At 39.8% G+C, this 20,930-nt stretch overlaps 4 protein-coding genes across 5 annotated transcripts; 2 read left to right on the forward strand and 2 right to left on the reverse strand.

Annotated features, from left to right (window-relative positions):
• Nucleotides 1–529: 529 nt before the first annotated feature.
• On the reverse strand, nt 530–3,767 carry LOC148421026 (essential MCU regulator, mitochondrial-like). 2 transcript variants are annotated; one of them, XM_088419538.1, is made up of 4 exons: nt 3,681–3,767; nt 2,703–2,766; nt 861–1,033; nt 530–762 (listed from the first exon to the last, which is right to left on the reverse strand). In XM_088419538.1, the coding sequence occupies exons 1-3, from the start codon at nt 3,695–3,697 to the stop codon at nt 896–898; spliced, it is 219 nt and encodes a 72-aa protein (XP_088275664.1). In that variant the 5' UTR covers nt 3,698–3,767; the 3' UTR covers nt 530–762; nt 861–895. The 2 variants fall into 2 exon arrangements, with proteins under 2 accessions (XP_088275664.1, XP_088275663.1); XM_088419537.1 differs by lacking the exon at nt 3,681–3,767 and having other exon boundaries at nt 2,703–2,913.
• LOC148421027 (putative RNA-binding protein Luc7-like 1) lies at nt 2,950–8,864 on the forward strand. Its single transcript, XM_088419536.1, has 10 exons — nt 2,950–3,756; nt 4,484–4,578; nt 5,062–5,160; nt 5,672–5,782; nt 5,866–6,009; nt 6,103–6,279; nt 6,594–6,754; nt 6,827–6,856; nt 6,958–7,113; nt 7,983–8,864. Exons 1-10 carry the CDS (start codon nt 3,648–3,650, stop codon nt 8,212–8,214), a joined length of 1,314 nt encoding a protein of 437 aa, XP_088275662.1. The 5' UTR covers nt 2,950–3,647; the 3' UTR covers nt 8,215–8,864.
• Nucleotides 8,865–9,166: 302 nt separating this feature from the next.
• cenpm (centromere protein M) lies at nt 9,167–16,004 on the forward strand. Its single transcript, XM_088419608.1, has 6 exons — nt 9,167–9,313; nt 11,860–11,936; nt 12,442–12,540; nt 13,284–13,363; nt 13,483–13,574; nt 14,260–16,004. The coding sequence occupies exons 1-6, from the start codon at nt 9,260–9,262 to the stop codon at nt 14,407–14,409; spliced, it is 552 nt and encodes a 183-aa protein (XP_088275734.1). The 5' UTR covers nt 9,167–9,259; the 3' UTR covers nt 14,410–16,004.
• Nucleotides 16,005–18,432: 2,428 nt separating this feature from the next.
• mb (myoglobin) lies at nt 18,433–19,607 on the reverse strand. The gene is made up of 4 exons (XM_088419285.1): nt 19,488–19,607; nt 19,038–19,144; nt 18,723–18,942; nt 18,433–18,624 (listed from the first exon to the last, which is right to left on the reverse strand). Exons 2-4 carry the CDS (start codon nt 19,118–19,120, stop codon nt 18,484–18,486), a joined length of 444 nt encoding a protein of 147 aa, XP_088275411.1. The 5' UTR covers nt 19,121–19,144; nt 19,488–19,607; the 3' UTR covers nt 18,433–18,483.
• Nucleotides 19,608–20,930: the final 1,323 nt, after the last annotated feature.

Genomic DNA, 20,930 nt, shown 5'->3' on the forward strand with positions numbered 1-20,930 from the left:
TCATCTACCCATCCCCAGGAGGGTCTGCCCTATTATTTGAGGACTGCTATAGTAAGAAAGTGCTTCCAACTACTGACAAACATATGAGTTTGAATATAATTGGCCAATGATCATTCTTAGTAAGATATTATTTAACTAATCTGAATTTGACCATCAGAATTAAAATGCTTTGAAATCAGAATTGGTGGTTTAGATTTCACATGTTGTAGCTCATTGAGACAACTATATGTTACATTCTCTCAGCCTGGAGTTGCCAATTCACTGTTCAAATATCCTTTCTTTTAGGAGAAGGAGGCCGCCTATGAACGCTACAAGGAAGCTTACGTCGAGCTAAGTAACCTGAAGGGCCAAAGCAGATTGGAGATAGATTCTCTCAATGAACACGCGAGATTGGTCAAAGCTGCTCAGCAAGAGAAAACGAGGGAAACCTTTGACCAATGAAGCTCAGTCTTAAAAATTCCATTTAAAAACTCCCACCCAAAACAAGTGTTATGGGATAAAACTTGTGAAACTGCAATGTAAAGAGAAGGACATTTTTTCACTCACTTTAATGAGTAAGCAAGATGCAGACATGCAAACAAGAATAAATGCTTTTAACCATGTAAGTCTCACATGATATGAGAATTCTTAAAATATGTTTAGGTGAGATTAATTGTAGAGGACACAGGAAGCTGGGCAGAGGTAGGTGGATGTATCTGGAAGGACAAGTGTCTCATCTTCCTTATGTTCCTTTTGCCTTATATCTTCCACTCAACAATGCACCTTGAAAATGAATAAAAAAAATAAATAAATAAGGAAAGCTGCAAAACAGTACAACACAATGAGTCAAAATATAATACCAAAATTTGGGTGTGTCTTACTCAGGGTTGCAAGAGACAGTGTGTCTTAAGTCAGTTCAGTCATCATCATCATCATCCTCTGGGACGAAGATGTCATGCTCCTCCAAGAGAGCAGCAAAGTTCTTGCTGATCAGTGTTCCCACATATAAGAATGGCACCACAACTGCAGTCATGCGGATGAGCCCAAAGGGTGTCTAAAGGGGGGAAAAAAAGAGAAAAGATGGACGTTTGAAACCCAAACTTGAAGCAGATGATGGAATGGATGGAATAGAATGGAATCTACAAATAAAGTATTTTCTATCTCTGTCTATCTAACCAAGCGAAATACAGTCCCTGACAAAAACTCTTGCCGCTTGGGTACAAGTCAACCATAGGAACCCATCAAATATATCTATAATCCATGTTTAAAACAAGAAAAGGTTGTTATCAATGATAATTTGGGAGAGTTTTAGCTTTTTTTTTTTTTTAGCAAATTCAAAAGCCAATGGAATAATTAAATGTCAGGTTAGGATCCTGTTACTACAAAATAGAGAATCAACAAGATCTTTTTTGGGTACTATACTCTTGACACTCTAAACCACACGTCCTCAAAATATGGATTATGCATTTTTCCCGGTCCTCGTAAAAATACTAGATGCATGATGGGTTTTTTTGTTGTTGTTTGCTTTGTTTTTCCCTGAACAAGCGATCAAGACTGGCACATGCATGGAACGTGACATTCTATCCCACTTTTATTCAGTTTATTCTGTGCCATCTGAACCCTCCTCCTCCCCCCAAACACACACACACACGCGCACACACACACACAGGCACACACACACACACACACACACACACACACACACACACATATAAAAGAAACAAAAATCCTGGACACTCCCCTATAACAAACTGAACAATTGCGAAAAGGTTAGGTAAGGGAAAGGTTGAATCGGACTGCAGGGTTTTTAACCTGCATTGGACACGCAATTATTTTTTGGTACAATGCAAAGAAAAGGCAGTTTATCTCCCGTGTCAATAAAGTGGTGGCTGATATTTAAAGTATGTAATCTGCGCCGATACAAAGAATCCCACCACAAACACAATTATCATAAATCCCAGAAACGGGTTTTAATATTTGTTTAAGTGAGGCAATAATATTATTCATTCTTTTTGTTCAGTCAAAGGGTTACTCATATGTAGTTATATGTGGCATTCTATAACATAATCGTTTACGTTCAGACATCTCTGATATCTCCACTTTTTGTTACAAACTGACCCAGACCCCCGTGTCTGAGTAGTGTGGCCCTCAGATGAAAACGTTTGGGGACCCCAGCTCTAAACCATTAAATGTTCATCCACTACATGACAGGAGATTCATAAAATGTGTATGTGTACGTTTCGGTAGAGCAAATTTTAATTTATTACAAAAGACACATTTGTTCATGCATAACACAAATGTTTGAGCGCTAATATTTGAATTGCAAATATTGACACTTGACCTAAAGACGGTGTACATAATTCAGTCGTGTGCTCGGAAAGCGTTTCATTTGCGCTTGATATTCTTGTAAAAAAAAAAAAAAAGGTTGTAAAAACGTTTTTTGAAGTAGCTATAGTCTTCAAGAATAATTTTCATTAAACATGCGGTAGCTTTAACGTTTTAAATTGTCCTTCAATTATCCGCTTACTTTTTTTATGGAGACAAAAATTACTTCCTGATAGTGCCTCTAATTTCTGTCACATAGTGTTCATTGGCTCCATTGAATCACGGACCTATATTAATAAGGGCGATTGGTCAACTGAGGTGTCATACAAAGCTAAGTTCCGCCCACAAGGTAAACCAAGTTTCTTCGGCTTGGCAAGATGGCCTTCCAATACACTTACTTTGTCCGGTTTCGGTAGGATTGCCCCAGACGACGACGAAACCGCACTTCGAGTTTGCGTCGTCCTGTGAAGAAATGACGTTTTCGAGGCGTTGTCACGACCCAGTAGTCCAACATTTTTTATACCGGACCGCAGGGAGAACCGTAAAACACTCGCCGCCATTTTTTTCAGTCGCAAATGTGGGCGGTGCCGCTAAATGACGTGCTGGGCGTTTCCTTTTGATAACGTCATGTTTCATTTGCAGCCTTTATCATATACGAAGTCGAACTTGAATTACTTTTTAACTCCTGTAAAACCAATATATTCGAATTCAGTAATACACGATGTCGTCATCAATCATAATTTAATGAACAAGAAATGTAACGCTCCGACCATATATTCGATAAAATGTTTTGCCGTGTTGTCATTTTTCAACACCAGTAGTAATTAAATATTATACAGTGTATATATCACGAGTAAGCAGATAAATTACAAAACCTTTCCTCAAAACAGAATATCAGGCTAAACAAACAGGAGCTGTACCCCGAGGCGGAAGCAGCAGCAGCGTGCGCTGTCTCCGCGGGAACGCGCGCAGACGGGAAGTCGTAAGACGGAAGAAAGGACGCTAAAGCTAAACTTTTAGCCTACATGCGATAATTATTCGCAATGTTACACACGAATTTGTGATTGATTCCGACTATTTATTTAGTGCGCTAAACCAAATATCCTCCCCTCGCTCGAGTTGACTGGTGGTCACCGCTCAACACGACCCGCTGACTCCGCCAATTTTCAAACAGACACTTCGCCTTCCTTCAACGGGCCACAAAGTCACTTTTTAAAGTGTTTCGTTTTTCAACGACACACAAGTACACTGAAATATACCAGCACACGCTCAGGTTCTCGGCTAAAAGTTTCTCCTTGCGGTGAAAGTTGGCGACCGAGGCCTAGCAGACGGAGGAGGGTTACATGTGTGAAGACCGCGGGCGAGAAGGGACTTACTTACGCGCCACAAACATGTCGGCCCAGGCTCAAATGCGAGCGATGTTGGACCAGCTCATGGGGACGGGGAGAGACGGTAAGTCTCGATGGTGTCTGTCATCAAAGAGAGTCTCTTAAAATGACAGGACTTTTTGTTATGTGCTAACATTAGCCTGCGTGCTACAGAGTGTGTGTTAGTGCTAGCATTAGCTCGATTGCTAATAAGAACTCGCATGCTTTGCCAGTCATCAGGTTAGTTAGCTACCTGTTGTCCACATATCAAAAGTAGCATTAAAATTGGATCTAAAATATCGTTGAAACCTTGTGATGATATTTTTTTCACGGTTTGTTGTTGTTAGTGTTAATTATTTTGTAAACGTCTAGACACCTGTGTAACTCAAAAGTCTCCACCTAAATAGTAGTCAGTGATACGTCAGCCATCCCGTCGGAGAAATGTAATTGTTTAGCAAAGTTAAATTCAGACGCAAACACTTTCTAATTATGCAGTGCAAAGAAAAATGTGTACCATTGACGAAATGTTACATTCATATCCATGTCTTAGATATTTGCACGTGGGTATTTAATAGATAAATTATCATTCTCTAATATTTTTACAATATTACGAAATGAGAAACAATTGACTGTGATCAATAATGAGATGACGATGTATGCTGATTTAGTGTAAGACTGTAATATGGCCTAAAACTATGCAGGAATATTTTCACAGAATAAGTGGCAAGTGAGGAGTTTAATACTGGCAATGTTGTCATGAGATATTATCCAATAGAAAGCAATAATTTTGAGTTAATTTTGTCTTTTAATAGGAGACACCATGAGGCAGAGAATCAAATTCTCAGATGAGCGGGTGTGCAAAAGTCACCTTCTTGATTCCTGCCCTCATGACATTCTGTCAGGCACCGTGAGTATCTCACTCACATACACACAAAACATCCATTTCATGTATTAATTACAATTCTTATACTCTTTAGGCCAATGTTTTGATAAGTTTGATCTTTGCTGCAGCCTTTTGCAAGTGAACTGGAAAGGTGATGCCAAAATTGAAGAGCGGAACTCATCTTTTCTGCTTGTTGTATATCAAGTTCATTTTGGCAAGCCTCCATTCTACCGTGTGTCATTGAATAGCAAAAGGTCAAACAAAGATTCCTTTATTTAAAGCTGACCAACAACCTCTCTGTCCAACTAGAATTTCATATCAACATTTACACCTTTTACATTTTAAAAACAAGCAGTAAAACCTTTCTGGTGGCCTGATATACCAATGAGTTCCAGGTGTTATTGGCCTTAAGTTAACAAATGACTATTTTCAGCAATGCATCTGTACTTTGCCTAAAAAGCTTGTGTGCGCGCTGTTTTTGTTTACTCATTTGTCCTGACCCTGTAGAGAATGGACCTTGGCGAGTGTGCCAAAGTCCATGACCTGGCCCTCAGAGCAGACTTCGAGATTGCCTCCAAGGAGCATGAATACTTTTTTGAGCTTGATGTAAGTTGTTAAGTCTTGAAAAAAAGACCAGTTATTACCATCCAGGATGGTGAAACCTGTAAAGCCCCTTTTGTTGTGTAAAATATACCTCCATCTTTGAAGTGAGGAATAGAATATACATCACACAAGTGACATAGATTTCAAAGCATTACAACTTTAGCATCATACACAAGGTGGCTGATCAAAGCTACGATGACTTTTTTCATTAAACGATTCCAGTTGTACCACAATGTTTTAGCAGTCTTTTATTTTTGTAAAAATTTTGATTTGAAATCTAAACATATTACAATTTACTACCCCTCATTATATTAAAGTTACTTGAAATATGCTTAGTACTTTATTAAATGTACAACGTATTAAATTCAAACTGCTCCAGCATCCTGAATAGAATGAATTTATAGTCATTGCACATAAATATACAACAAAAGTGGGAGTCCTGATCCTGATTAGTGCATATTAATAACATACATCCATTTGATTTACCTACCAATATATCTGCATTGGTTTTTAGGCTGCTGAGCACCTGCAGTCTTTTATCGCTGACTGTGACCGCAGGACAGAGCTGGCCAAGAAGAGATTAGCAGAAACTCAAGATGAAATCAGTGCTGAAGTGACAGCTAAGGTGACAATTATGGCGTCAACGCGGCACAAATCAAAACCAACCTATCAGCTGCATTCATTGCAACACTAATCTCTTTTGGTTAGGCCGAACGTGTCCACGAGTTGAACGAGGAGATCGGGAAGCTGCTTGCTAGCGCTGAGCAGCTTGGTGGAGAGGGCAATGTAGAGGAGGCCCAAAAGTTGCTTGAAAAGGTGGAAACGACCCGCATCTTGAAGAAAGAAGCAGAGGTTAGAAGACAGAATGACTGCTCAAATGTGAACGTTGAGATGCTTGTCAACTCAGAGACAATGGTGTAATAACACTTGTCTGATTTTTGACAGGATATTTACAGAAACTCAATGCCGGCCTCCAGTTTTCAGCAGCAAAAACTGCGAGTGTGTGAAGTGTGCTCAGCCTACCTGGGTCTCCATGACAATGATCGGCGTCTTGCTGACCACTTTGGGGGCAAACTTCACCTGGGCTTCATTGAAATTCGGGAGAAACTTGAAAAGCTCAGGGTAAGGTGCTTCACCGCAGACAGATGTGCAGCGGATTTTTAGGGTTTACAATATTTTAGGGATTTTGTTATTTGCATGGATGAAGGCACACTGCTGACAATAAGACCATTTTGTCAGAACGACTGGATTACTAGAACATATAATGTACTTTCTCTTAACAATGCTCATGTTTCCATTGCGATACACATTGATATTGATTTATTGCCTAGCTCCACATGAATATCAACAAAGTCATCAAAGTTACACTTGTGTCTTGTTAATGTTCACTGCTGCTCAGCATTGATGATCTATTCCCGGTCCTATTTTAAATTCAGAAAGCAGTTGTGGAGAAACAAGAAAAAATGCGGACAAAACGCAGAGAGGAGCGAGAACGAGACGATGAACGGGATAGACATTGGGAGCTGGAAAGGGAAAGGGAGAAGGAGCGGGAGAGAGAGCGAGAATGGGAGAGAGAACGAGATCGGGATCGCAGGAGGTAAGACCTCCTCAGCTGCCGTTGACCTGTTCCGTCATGGGATACAGCTTGATGTGATGTGTTCCCATCCAGGTCACGATCCAGAAGCGGAGACCGATACAGGTAAAAACGGCTATCTTTCGTGTCTTTCATTTTGGACAGTTCTTTTAGTGACATACAATCATCACCGGGTGATTGATCCATTTTTCCCTACTCAAATTTAGAGACGGGGGCGGTTCATCCTCTCACCGCTCAAGACGGCACCGCTCCTCTCGTTCTAGAGAGGAGGGCGGAGACCGGGATCGGGAGCGAGAGCGGAGGCATCGCCACAAGGACCGACATCGCTCACACTCTCACTCTCACAGGCACAAGAGAAAGAGGTGGGGCAACCATTTCAAAGTCTGCAAGGCCCTTTTCCCCAATTCATTTGGGCACCTTTTTGGAAAGTCAATAAGAGGTCCAATGATGAATTGACAACTAATTGCAAATTGGTCAATAACTCGTTGTGATAATTAATTTATCATTTAAAGACCCGACATTGTCCAAATCCTCAGAATGTCAGCATTTTGGCAGTAACTCTTCCTTGATAGTCCCCAGCGTTTTGGCAGTAACTTCCTTGTTTTGTATAGTCCCTTTGTTCACTCAAAAGTAGAATATTTACAAACAGATTTTTCTTTGAGAAGAAATTATGCATATTTTAATCTATTTTCTAACATTGTGGGGACCAAAACTGTAATCAAATTATGAAAATATAAATTTTCACTTTCTACATTGTCAGTTTGAGAAAATAACCTGGTTCTGAATAGAGATAGAAATTAAAATGTGTTAAATAAATTAATAAATTATCAAAATAATTATTTGTTACAACCCTAATCAAAAATGAAACCAATGCCATAATAGATGAAATAGAAAGAACGAATGGGGTCATGTGGTTGGGGAGAAAAACAAATCTTTGAAATAAAATAGTATAACGTGGTTCGAGCGTTGCGTACAAAATAGTATAACGTGGTTCGAGCGTTGCGTACCCTCATCTAACCGGACTTATGGCTGCTTCGGACTTCGTCTATCACATTGTTCGCGGGTCAACACTCAGCTGCCACCGTTTGGAGGAGGCAAAAATAGCATTATTCCCAAATACCAGAAAGCACTTCAACTCTGTCAGGCGGGGCTGGGGCGCGAGTCACGTGGAGTCGGAAGCATGTTTCCGGAATTGGCATATGCTGGTCACCGAATGCTCGTTATCCAACAGGTCCTCCAGAGAAAGATCATCACACACCCGCGACATTGAGCCCTCACTCCCCATGGAGCGGAATCAGGAGGGCGCCTTGGAAGAATGGCGTGACAATAGGGTCGAGTACAAAGACTGGGATGACCGGCAGAGGTCCACCTCCCCAGATATGGCGAGGGAGCGGGAGAGATCCCTGTCCTTAGAGCGGGATCGACATTCCAGCTCTGAGGAACGGGAGTCGGGAGAGATTTGAAGAAGACAGAAAGGAGCGGGATGCAGCGCGTTTCTTGTTGTCGATCCATTGCGTTGTTCAACGATTTAGTTCTAAGTTTGGATTCAAATTGGCTTGTGTACATTTGCAGGGTGGAAAGGTAACGTGACAATGAAGGGATGTTGTCAATCTAAAAAGTCAGAACAACTTTTATACGACTATGACATATGTTTATGCCAGGTGATTTTGACTTAGTGGAGGTCTGTTTACTTGGTTCACATGTGCGGATCTCAATCTAGTTCAACTTTCAATGTTTCTCTTTTTTCCCCTCTAAGTTCCAGTAGGTGTGGCTCATTCATTGTACAGGTTTTGGAAATATCAATACAAAATCACTGCAGTACACTTAGATATGGGAGGAAAAATATGACAGAAGGCACTTCTGTTTTTTTGTTTATTGACTTAAAGCTGTTGAAATATCAGACTGACATTTGAAATTGGCCTTTAATTTTAAGATCATGATGATTGAAATTTAAAATGTCACACTAGTCAAATGGCTACTGCTCAATCTGACCTGACATGATGTGCATGTTTACATTTTAAGGCAGATTGCATACCATCTGCAAAGGAAGGGGGGCAGCTTTTATTTTGCTGTGTTGCCATAAAGTGTAATAAACCTGCTTAATATGCTATTACACACTTTTGCTGTTAGTATTTTTTTATATGTGACTTTACCTCTTCTGCACATGTACAACTTTTGGGTGAATGTATAAACGTATAGAATAAAGCGTACGTTTATTGGAATAATTGGAAGTGCGCTGAAAGGTAACTTGGGGTTGGAAGTTCATCGCCTAACCCAGTCATTCAGGAAATGGAATTTCCAAAGCTACATTTCAGGGCGGCGCGCGGGCCGCACGATGATGTAGCGCTCTTTTCGGCCTCTGAGTGGCAGTAAGTTTCAAGGTGGCCGTTCTAATGACGTCACAAATACGTAGAAAAAGCGCGCAAAGTTTTCAAATGGCGCAGCTAAGATTTACCGCTAAACCGCTAAGATCTTTGTGAAAGTTGTATTCGCTGTATCTGGCTCACCATGCCGTTGCTTAAACCGTTTAGTAGGCCTGCTTTGAACACCGCGACCGTCTTGGTAAGTGTTGTCAACGTTTTATTTATGAGTAAGAATAAGGCTGGATTGCGTGGAGTGTTCGTTTTTACGTACGTTGAGTGCTCGAATTCGGCTCAGCATTTCAACAAAGAATTTCATTTCAAAGACCATCGTTCAAAGAGCAGCGTTGGCCACGTACACTTCACGCTGAAGTTGGCTTCAAACTCTACGCCATTTTACTCTGGTGCAGATCGGGGCTGCTGAAAGTACCAGAATCACCCTAGAAGTGTGGACTCAGCAGTCAAAACGTCTGTTGGTCATTTCAAACCGAATTTATTGCGATTTTTGTCAATCGGATTTTGCAATATGGATCTCTTATTCGACATGTAGTAACGTGTAGCTCATGAAACAGGAGAGACATCTAATTTGCCATTGTGTTATTGTGGCAGCAGGAGAACCTTTAAATCTATTTTAATAACGATACAGGGGTGCGAAAAACAGGCTTCTGTTATACAAACCTGTGGGAAACATCGCAATCTATAAGGCAATAAAGCGCACTTGCGGGCTTATAAAGTGGAATGAAAAGCTGAATTCTCGGCAGCGAGCCTGTCTCACCGGTTTTACGTTCTATATGCTAGCTGTCAAATGAGACCCATTTTGGATAGTCCGATTGGCAAAAATCGGAATAAAACACGTTTGAAATGACCAAAAAATACATTTTGACTGCTAAGCCCATACTCACTTTGGGCGATTCTGGCCATTTGAGGAAAATGGAGTTAGATTCCTCACCCGTTTCACACTTAACACTTTTCTAGCTGTCAAATGAGACCCTTTTTGAAAATTCCGACTGGAAAAAATGTGAATAAATTTGGTATGAAATGACCAAAAATGACATTTTGACTGCTAAATCCATACTCTATTTGGATGATGCCAGCCATTTTGGCAGCCTCCCATCAGCACTGGAGTAAAATGGCGTTGGGTTTCTCACCTGAGTCTTAATCTATGTCTTGCTGGCTGTCAAGACCCATTTTGGAGAGTCCAATTGTCAAAAATTTCAATAAACCCAGTTTGAAAAGACCCTTTCACTGAAGATACCATACTGCGGAAGAAACTCATTTTGGCCGTTTGTACCCGGGGTCTCGATCCGTCTCATTCACCGGGGTGAACATCAATGTACAGGCGCTGAGCTGCGGGGCAATCAGTATGCCCACACCTGCTCTGCTCCTCTCACTATGGGAAAGTCTAGCGTGGAAGAGCATCCAACTCTTCTCGAGGACTGGTACCAGAGCCTAAGCTGTGCGTGGAGGCAAGGCTGATTATCTCGTCGGAACTTTTCCGGCTCACACACCAGCACAGGCTTTTTCCCAGGTGACATTCCATGTCCCAAGAGCTAGCTTCTGCACCCAGGGATTGGAGCGCCAAGGTCCCCGTCTTTGGCCGATGCCCAGCTCACACAACACCTGACCCCTATGGCCTCTCCCACACGTGGTGAGCCCATGTCATTTTTGGCCATTTCAAACAATTTATTCCAAATGTTGGCTCTCAAATTTTCCAAAATGGGTCTCATTTAACATCTAGCAAGGTGTAGATTAAGAATAATTTTACTTTGGTGCTGATGGGTGGCTTCTGAAAGTCCCAGAATCACCCAGGGAGTATGGACTTGGCACTCAAAATGTCAGTGTTGGTCATTTCAAACCGAATTGATTACAGTTTTACAAAATGGATCTCATTTGACGGCTAGCAAGGTGTAGATCATGAAACAGTAGACACAGCTACCATTGTGTTATTGTAGTTGCAGGAAAACATTTACATCTGTTTTAACAATTAATGATACAAGGATGAGAAAAGCAGAGGCTTCTGTCATGCAACCCTGTGGGAAACATTGCCATCTGAAGGCTAGAAAGCACACCTGTGGGCTTTTAAGGTGGAATGGAATGCTGAATTATCCGAGGTGCCCCTGAAGCCAACTAGAGCCCCGATGGAGTGGAGCTGCCAATGTGGAGTATCGGGTGAACGCTTTGACTGACGTGTTTTTAAATACGTTTTAACGGTGTAAATACATTCAAAAATGCTTTTAGACTAATTGAAAGCAAGCGTTTTCTTCATACATAATGCCCCCAGCCCGAGGGCATGGTTTGGAGATATCTGGTCTGGATGTAAGCATGGATGTAGCCTATGTACACACATTGAACACATAAACTAGCATTAATGTTCACAATACTATACTTAAAACTGTAGTATGTACATGTGTGTGTGTATGCGAATGTGTATGTATATATTATACATACACATAGCCAATGCACGAATACTATTACTTACAATATATTTTGTTTCTTGATGATTTTTTTAAAAGTATTCAACAACAAACAATAAAATGCTGTCTAATCAGAATATTGGTATGCCACATGTGAGGTGGAAAGAAAACAAAATAGAGGGAAAAAAAGTGTTGTGTTTGTTTTTTATATTTTTTCTTTAGAGGTCTTTTTTATCTTTTCTTTTGTTTTGTTTTGGTTTTTGTATATGTTTTACATTTTGTAAAGTGGATTCAGGACATTTCAAGCAGACGTCTTTTTTTTTTTTTCTTTAAGCTGGTGACGAGAGAAGAAGAATTCCAGCAGAGATTAGCCGAAGCTCTGGTGGAGGAAACGGCAGTCACATTGAATGTGTGAGTTGTGCTTCATCCGCAGAATTGCTGATATAGCTAGAAAAATGTATTTTAACAGCCGTTTTGGAGTCTATGGCTTACTGAGCTGTGACAGTGTTCCGATACAATAAAAAGAACCATCATCGCCCTCACAAAGGAACTAATTGTTTTATGCTGCATTAGTTCTATCCTGCCCAATGGACTGTATTTATATGGCTTCTTAGCAGCAGTGGGGACATTTTATATGAGGCTGAGCTGATGGGGGCTTGCAAATGCACGCTGCAAAGTGCCCCACTGTGCGCAATTAGGAGTTCTCAATGTCTTGTTCAAGGACATCTTAAGATACTCTCCCCTCAGCTGTGGCCCGACTAATACCTATGTTAGTATCGCATTGTCGTGTTGGTCAGTGTTGGAAGTGGAGGAGCTCTGTAAATCCCCTCCATTATTGTACAACTGGAGTCGTCCATTCTTCGTATTGGCGTTTTGCAAACTGAAGTCATACTTATCAATTGTGTTTTTCATTCAGGAGACTAGCAAAGAGCCTGCCTCTGCCCTTCCAGCACCAGCACAGTTGCCCCAAGATCGACTTGGTGGTTTTTATCATCAACCTCACCTCTGACCTCAGGTAAGACTTTTAATTCATGTGTGCATGTCGGTGTACTGATAAATGGCGAAATGTTTAATCTACAGAATTTTTAAAGCATTTTGCCAGTGGTTAGCACGACCGGGAGAGATATCATCATCAGATTGCCACAGAGACACAAACGTTGAAAGTATTAATATTGAAGATTCAGATATTATCAGGCATGTTAATTTGACACCGAGTGTTATATACAAAGCTCAGGTCCACCAATGGCATACTGTACCTCCTTTCAAGTTTGGCATTGATCGACAGCCACTGATAATCATTCGGCGGAGGGAGGTGCACACACACAGCCATACAAAAACCCACCCGCACACAGAAGAAATCCATAGAATACAGTTTTACAATACCAAACATAATAATCGTAAAAAAATCTATCTCTTTGTTTAGACGCTTCAGTGTATGTAACATGCATATTTTTGCGATGTGGGAGGAGTACCAGAATAAAACTCATGCAAGTACGATGAGAGCAAGGTCAAGAAAGGCCAAAATCAAGATTCCAGCCAAGAACCTCAGACTTGTAAGCAGATGTATGATTTTAACAAAAAAAAAAAGTCTGGAAAAGTCAGGTCATTTATCTATAAATTGTATTTTTTTTCTTTCAAAAGTCTTTTGAAATGTCAGATCAGTCATCTATAAATCTTAATGTGAATATAATGCATAAATTGAACTGATTGTGCGACAGTGGCCATCGCTGGTTTATTTATTAGTCTATTTTGTCACAGCCTGCGGTCTGCTCAAGGTTCCCTCAAGTACTTGGACCCTGCGTTTTTCCTTGGAAAAGTCTGCTTCATGGCTACTAACGGTACATCAAAACCTCATCTGTGCTTGTCATTATTTTCAGTACCTAACTTTTCCCGCATTTGTTTTAAATGGACAAGTTTGAAGCTCAGCCTTTTGCTTTGTGTCTCTTGTGACTCGTAGCACGCAACGTCGCCGTCCCCAAAGAGCGCTTGGATGCCCTCAGAGAGCTGGTTGCATCATTACACTGCACATTGCTTTTTGCTGAAGATCAGGTTGGTGACAACTCTGCTCATACCCTTTATACACAACACAAATCCAGACTTGTGTCAAAGGCTGTTTTTTTATCATATTTAAAATATTTAAATGCCACTTTATAAGCTTAACGCTGACAATCCTGCGATGCTATTCAACTTGCAAGTTTTAAATATTAAAACAACACGTAATCCAACTTTATTCAGTCATCACTTCTGTCAGTCAGCACTTTTGAAGGTTGTACTGGATTTGTATTTTTACTTATTGTAATCATCTCACAGACATTGGTATTGCTCACATACAGGTATAGCCACCGTATATCTTGGTTGTAGGATAACAGATGCAGATTGACTTCCAAAGGCTCCCTTGTGCCTTTTTTTTTTTTTTTTTTTAACAAGGTTTCACATAGATTTTGGTGGCTCAGAATCCGTCGCTTTTTTAGAACTCGTAGGCTTATAGGTGCAGCGCCCGAATTGGGAACTAGCTTTGAAGATAGCTGAAAATGAAACACCTAAGCCAGAAGAAAAGTGGAAAACAAAGATTTTACTCCCGGAAGGAAAAGCGCTAAGGTGGAAAAGCAAAACAAAATGAATGAACAGAAAGGAAGAGAGCTAAGGTGGGGAAAAAAAGACCAAATACATGTTGTTCTCATTCGATTTTTCCTTTGTCTGCTGTGACACCAGTTTGAATATTTGTCCCTTGCAGACGGCAGATGGTGTGTCCAACGCCTCGGAGAAATTGCTAACCATCCTAAGGGTGGCGGCCAGCCTCGTTCCCATGACAACGGCACTCTATCTGTCCAACCTGACAAAGTTTACCATGCCCTCAGATGCTAATGAAGTGGATTCTGATTAGTTAGCACCACTGGACTGGCATGCACTGAGACTTTTACATGTGTATATTCCCTGTAGTTGTACTTCGCCATTGCTGTTCTGTCATTTAGTTAAAATCTCTCTTATTTGGGAGTTTATGATTTCTCTTTTTGTTTTTGTAAGAGACTGTCCAAATCTAACTATATTAAGTGTACCTTTACAATCCTATACAAATAATACAGGCTCAGTTCAGGATGCAGAGAGAATGTGTTGTTGGTTGCCTGACAGGCCTTGAATGTCAAGCCTTTAAAAACATCTCATTCCTCATTATGTATTTCTGGGTAATCAGGAAACATCAATTAAACTGAACATGTAAGATGATATTTCCACAAAAACAGATTTCTTTGGTGAAAGAGGCTTTAAATGGTGTCAAATCTTACACCGCAGTGCAGTGGTTGAGGACCCGGGGGGGCTTGTTGATGGCAGCCTCTGCCCAGTGTCACGCCTTCATCCTGTGCTGATGCACACGCGCACTTGCTATTAATATCACGGCAATTAGCCGTCATTCATGCTCACGTGCATTTTTGCAACATAGAGCAAAATGCTGGAACTACATGGAGAGGGTGAGGAATGTTCAGCATATTTAGATTCTTTGTTCTGAAGTTTCATTTAAATTGAAAGAAAAAAAATATTTTAAAAAAATCCAAGCCAGACTTCATTTTAAACTGGAACTGAATCAAGTAAAACTGACCAATTCCGTTCTATTTAAAGGAAAAGTCAAGTCAAAAAAATTCCTTAACTGCGTTCTATGCAGTCCAACTAGTCATCTGAATATGACGCTATGATTAATATTGCACTTGTGGAATATGAATGAAATAAGCAAAGCCTCCCTGTTTTTATCTGGCACTTCAACATCACAGTTAGTCACAATGGTAAGAACACCAGGAAATTAACAATCACGGATGTCACATGATCAAACTGATGAGCAGATATGATGTAAATTCATGGTAAATGTGGTAAAATGGACAACACCTGACATAGATAAAAGAAGTCACTTCCGCTGCTTAATTCTATGTAAAATAGTAACCACTCAAATTATGCAAAACCAAATTCATTCTTCACTAAATTAATACTCTCAAATTATATGACAGTGGAGTCTAAGACGACTCAGATGATGTACAAAACATACAATGTACAGTATTTAGAGGCAAAAATCAGTTATAAAAAAGATCCTTGTTTTTTTTTTAAAGTCATTGTTATGAAATCATTTGTACGTGTTCTGATGAGCATGTTTTGTTTTGGGATGTAATGTTGCATTTAAATAATCTAGTGTACATGACACAAGTAATATATGGAAAACCAGGGTTTTTTTTTTTTTTTTGTAGTTCTTACGACTATTTTTTTTTAACATGTATAGCATTCTGAACGGTGATATCCAATTCATCATCCATAAATGCAATGCTATACAAACATATGCCACCCTTATTTTAGAGTAATCAAGCATGACTTCATTTCCAGAGAACTAATAAACTAATTCCTAATAAACTTAAAAAATACAAAAAAAAGTTTGCACTTACTAATGTGGATCTGCACAGTGCCTCATTTGAAAATAAATGATATCCTTTCTTGTTCCCTCAAGATGTCAATGACTGTCTGTGAATTTAGCTGGATTTAAAGTGGATATGTCATGCAGAAAACAGACCAGGGGGAATAATTTTGTTTAAAAAAACATCCAACCATTTTCTAGAGCCCCTTATCCACACAAGGATCGCCGTCTTGCTGGTGCGCGTCCCAGCTGGCTTTGGGCAGTCGGCGGGAGACACCCTTAACTAGTTGCCAGCCAATCGCAGGGCGCAAAGAGACGAACAACTATTCACGCACCCAATCACACCTAAGGACAATTTAGTAATGTACCTGCCATGCATGTTTTGGGAGTGTGGGAGGAAGCCGGAGTGAACCCACGCAGGCTTTGAGAGAACATGCAAACTCCTCACAGGAAGGCCGGAGCCAGGTGGATTTGAACTCAGGTCCCTTGAACTGTGAGGCAGACGAGCTGCCTATTTTAAAAAGATTCATGAATATATGTGTTTTTCTGAGGAGGTTTAGGCTAGCAGAGAAGGCGTTCCTGGCTGTTCGCTCTTGTTGTTAGGTCCTTGCTGTAACCATTTCAGAGTTTTCAGAGCACACCACTATTAAAACCGGAATGTCATGAAAGTGTGGAAACAAAAAGGTCGAAACCATGAATTTTAATTTCAGTAGGAAGATGAACTTATCCCCAAATCATTCACTATAACTGACTCAATGAAATTACTGCTTAAAGCTGCTGTTATAAATGTCATTAGAAGGTATTTGAATGCCCTTTTTCTCAAATTAGTCTTGTCCTTTACGTTGCTTGATATGAACATGCTTATGTATGAACTCAGTGAGCAATAGTTGCTTTCACTATTTAGTCAAATCTATTGCCAGCCTACCCATGGAGCAAACATAAAGAAAGGGTTTGCGTTTGGTATTTCATTTCATTGTTGAAAGAATGCTTCTCGTCAACCTATTTAATAATGTTGACAGCTAAATTGTCACTATGGATAACAATATACCGTAATCTTATTTTGGCAGACAGATGAGCATTTCAGTGTACGTGAACACATTTTTTATATGCACTATTTCCAAAGAGAATGGCTAACATGCTAATAATAAGACACTAATACCAGGAATGAGCTGAAGATGTATGTCGGGATTGTCCGAATGTGGTTATTGTAACATACGGTACACTAAAAATGGTCAAAGATACTATTTTCATTAATGAATGGATTTGTTTTCATTTTCATATGCGTGAACGTCATTAGAACTTTCACTGTTTTGCAGTGAGGACCCAAGAATGAGGTGGTCGTGTCAGGTGTCACGTCTGCTTCCAGCATTGGCGCATGTGCACATTCACTATTAATAGCTTATCATCATGGCAATTATCCATAATTCAAGTTCATGTACGTGGAGTCAAACATTGGGAGGACAAGAGGGTGTTAGCATTGTTGCTCTTTAGAAATTATCCACGATATGACAGGGGTCTATCGGAAAAACTTCAACATAAGTTGTACTGCACTTTAAGATATGTGGCGTGCCTGCAATTGTAGCTGAAATCCTAACCACCCTTTTGTTTTTCTTGGAAATCATCCCACAGTGATTTTCCTCGAAATCATTCAACACTGATTAGCTAACTATGGAAATGGCTCAACATTGTAACAATAAGAGCAAAACAGGGGATATTGGGTTTATTGGTTCACCAATTGTCAGTGGAAAACAAACAAACATTTTAATAGCCCAAATAGCAACAATTGCAAAAGCGGCAAGATAAGTACAATGAAAAAATTCTCTCTAAAACAGTCCTCCCCTCTCTCTGTCTGTATAGCTTTTCAGTCATCAGCCAGTTCAATGGTAAGCCAATAAAGTGTTGAATCAAAGCAACAATGCATCATGGTTGCTAATTTTTTTGTTTGTTTATTCGTTTTTTTTTCTCATGAAAAAGGGCTTGAGCAATTATGCTGTTTATCTGTGCACCCGACCGAGTTAGAGGATTCATGAATAAGTATTTTGCAAGCAATGGCCTATGGATCAAATTAGACCAGAGAGGATTTGTTAAAATTAAGGGTTTAATAACCATTAAAAATCTAAATATGTCCAGAGCCACAAAATCACTCTAATCTGCACAACTGCTGCATTTAAAGGTGTCAGACAAAATTTCTTATGATACAAGTTCAGGCTGCATCGCCCACTCGTTGAATGACAGACTTTAAATTTGATCCAAGTATCCATTAACAATGTATTAATAAATGTACATTCAGGCTTTTTTTTTAAACCTGAAAATCATCTACCTGGTGTCAGTTTGCATTCTTTTATTTATTCAACACACAGTGAGCCTTGAGTGACTTGACACATTTTTATTTGCTTGTGAACAGCTACAAACATGCACCAAAAAAAAAAAAAAAAATCATTCCACACGTCACACTTCCATGCAACCTGTATGCAGTGAATACTCTGTATTGGCAATATTCGAACAGTTTTACTAAATATAATGCTTCAAAATTTGCATCCCTAAAAGATGACACATTTTCTCAATTGAACATCAGCCAGCAAAGTCCAGCTCTTTGTAGTCCGCGTCAATGTCAGCAATGACAATATCCATCACATTATTGAACGCCTGCTTCCCGTCACTGTCCAGTCCTACTTTCTCTTCCAGTACCTTCACAATGACTTCTGTGATCAGCTGCAAAAGATAGAAACAACACAGGTAAGACCATTTAGTACGACACATGGAGAAGACTGCCACATGAGTGAGAAATATTGCAGGACTTTCAATTTGACCTTGTAATTGACAAGTGGTATTTTGTGTTTGGTGGCATGGGTCTTGGACAGAGGTTTGAGGATGTCAGCGTGGTTGCCTTTAGCTTTGAGCAGCTCGCCCAGTTTCTTAAGCACTGTGACACCGTGGGCAGAAATTGCAGAGTTTCCAGCCAGGTCGTCTCGGGCGATTGCCGCAAACTTGGGAAATAGCTTCTGGGTCTCTGGGTGCTCCGTGAATAAGCTGTGAAGACAAAGAAGGCTGGCTTTTTTTTTTTTTTTTTTTTAATCAATTAACCTTTTAGTCTTGGTCTTAATGCTTTTCCAAAAGAAACTCACCGAGTTAGAACCAGACCTCCGTATGTGTTCAAGTCTGCTTCTACTAGATTCCAAAACTTCAGAATTGTGTCAAAGTCAGCCATGACTTAAGGATATGTTTGAAGAAACTGTGTGGGGGGGATAGATTATAGAACAGTCTGGAATACAAAGCTAATTGGAGAGAAATTCAAAGGGAAAGGAGGAGGAAAATCAAGTCTATTATCCTTTTGTTCCAGTGTTACTTTTAATGGCCAGCAGCCATTAAGCGTTGCATAAAAGTCAGTCTGAATACATTATATCGGCTTTGACCTCAATGCAGCTGCATTGTGTGCTATGTTCTTAAAACACATGGACGTTTCATTTTTAATCCTCGAAGTCAAAATTTCCTCTTAATTCCTCATCCTCAACCAATGAAATTCAATGCTCTTAACATTACAATGATGAAGCCGGTAAAAAAAACGCAAAGCCTACCTGTGTAGATATGAATGATCCTAATTTGCGTTCCAATTCTTTTTGGTATGATCTCTCGACCAGCCTAAACCTTATATATCCCCTCCCTCTATCACATCGCCAAAATATTCCAGCCCCTACTCCTGCCATCATACACATCTCTCCAAATGGCTTCAACACCTCAACACCACCCATGAGACTGCCACAGGATCATTAGCAGAATCATACTTACAATCAAACACGTTTCACATCATGTATAGAATGTGTGGGTGTGTGATTTCTTGTAGTGTTGTAGTGCAGAGCAGCAACCCTTTAAACTAAAAAAAAAAAAAAGTAGGAATCCATTGATTTTTTTTTCTCAAGGTCTAATGCTGCTGTTAATTGGATCTGAAACTTACAACCTTTAACTCTTATTTCAACTGCCACATACTCCTGAATGACTTAAAGAAAAAACAGTCCAACAGCAGAGTGCATTTTCATGATCTTCAATTAAGACTGAGTTGCAAAATGTTTAAATAATACAATGTGTTAGTGCTCACTTGTGACAAACCACCTAAATGTAATTAGAGTAAACATGTATACGTATAATACTCTCACCAAAACTATTGGAAATTTTTTTGTAAAGGCAAGCAAAGATTGTGTATACCTTTCTTACTTAATGTACAGTATATTGGAGGATTTATTTGTGTAGAAAATATATTTGTCTTTATTTTCAGGTCATTTTTATTGTTCAATTTTTGATATATTCACTCATTCAAATGTATGAAATAATGTTATGGAAGTTACTGCCATAATAGCATGATTTGATACTGTTAATAGCGTGACCTTTTCTGTAGCAACACTCAAGTTCTGTATTATTTCAAATCATTATTACAAATATTTGTGGCATTTGAATGCAATGCATCAGTCAATCTGAGTGAGGCTTCCTCTGTTCTCTGGTAAATAATCTGTTATAACTGCTTAATTTTGCACATGGGTTGAAACATATTTAAATCCATTACAGAACACTTGAAATACCATGTAGTTGTGGTTAACTTTGAAATGCAACACATTCATTCACATTTAATCTTTGCAGCCACATTGGGTAGAATTACGAATTGACGTTTACTGGCAACACAACTACTGTGTCTCAGAAAGACTGTACATTTGAAGCATATGCCAAGCGAGTGATTTCAAATTCTGTGCACAATGGGGTGGAATCTACAAAACTTTGGCAGATATGTCAACACCGGTCAGATACCCCACGGACATAATCAAGGAGGCCAAAGCGAGAGGTGCGAAGTTTATCAGCACCAACATGACGACTGACATAAGCTCTGCACAGTACGGACTCCAGGGCGAAATTGCACATTTTCCACACTTTCTAAATGCAGACACAACTCCCATCTGTCATGTAGAATGCGGGATAGCGATTCAGGCACACTGAGATTAACAACAGGCAACAACACGGTGCATGCAGCGGGC

This window comes from Hippichthys cyanospilos, chromosome 7, assembly GCF_059441005.1.
Source record: "Hippichthys cyanospilos isolate Australia breed blue-spotted pipefish chromosome 7, RoL_Hcya_1.0, whole genome shotgun sequence".
In the NCBI taxonomy this organism is placed as follows: Eukaryota; Metazoa; Chordata; class Actinopteri; order Syngnathiformes; family Syngnathidae; genus Hippichthys; species Hippichthys cyanospilos.

What these genes read in the sequence shown, in the direction of transcription:
- LOC148421027 (XM_088419536.1), top strand. Translation starts at nt 3,648, where the DNA reads ATGTGTGAAGACCGCGGGCGAGAAGGGACTTACTTACGCGCCACAAAC. An exon ending in GTGCTGAAGTGACAGCTAAG is followed by an intron (nt 5,783 to 5,865) that starts GTGACAATTATG and finishes TCTTTTGGTTAG; the next exon opens with GCCGAACGTGTCCACGAGTT. An exon ending in AGAAACTTGAAAAGCTCAGG is followed by an intron (nt 6,280 to 6,593) that starts GTAAGGTGCTTC and finishes TTTTAAATTCAG; the next exon opens with AAAGCAGTTGTGGAGAAACA.
- mb (XM_088419285.1), bottom strand. Translation starts at nt 19,120, where the DNA reads ATGGCTGACTTTGACACAATTCTGAAGTTTTGGAATCTAGTAGAAGCA. An exon ending in GGAGGTCTGGTTCTAACTCG is followed by an intron (nt 18,943 to 19,037) that starts GTGAGTTTCTTT and finishes TTGTCTTCACAG; the next exon opens with CTTATTCACGGAGCACCCAG. An exon ending in TACCACTTGTCAATTACAAG is followed by an intron (nt 18,625 to 18,722) that starts GTCAAATTGAAA and finishes TATCTTTTGCAG; the next exon opens with CTGATCACAGAAGTCATTGT.
- cenpm (XM_088419608.1), top strand. Translation starts at nt 9,260, where the DNA reads ATGCCGTTGCTTAAACCGTTTAGTAGGCCTGCTTTGAACACCGCGACC. An exon ending in TGAACACCGCGACCGTCTTG is followed by an intron (nt 9,314 to 11,859) that starts GTAAGTGTTGTC and finishes TTTTTCTTTAAG; the next exon opens with CTGGTGACGAGAGAAGAAGA. An exon ending in TGCTTTTTGCTGAAGATCAG is followed by an intron (nt 13,575 to 14,259) that starts GTTGGTGACAAC and finishes TGTCCCTTGCAG; the next exon opens with ACGGCAGATGGTGTGTCCAA.
- LOC148421026 (XM_088419537.1), bottom strand. Translation starts at nt 2,864, where the DNA reads ATGGCGGCGAGTGTTTTACGGTTCTCCCTGCGGTCCGGTATAAAAAAT. An exon ending in TCCTACCGAAACCGGACAAA is followed by an intron (nt 1,034 to 2,702) that starts GTAAGTGTATTG and finishes TCCCCCCTTTAG; the next exon opens with ACACCCTTTGGGCTCATCCG.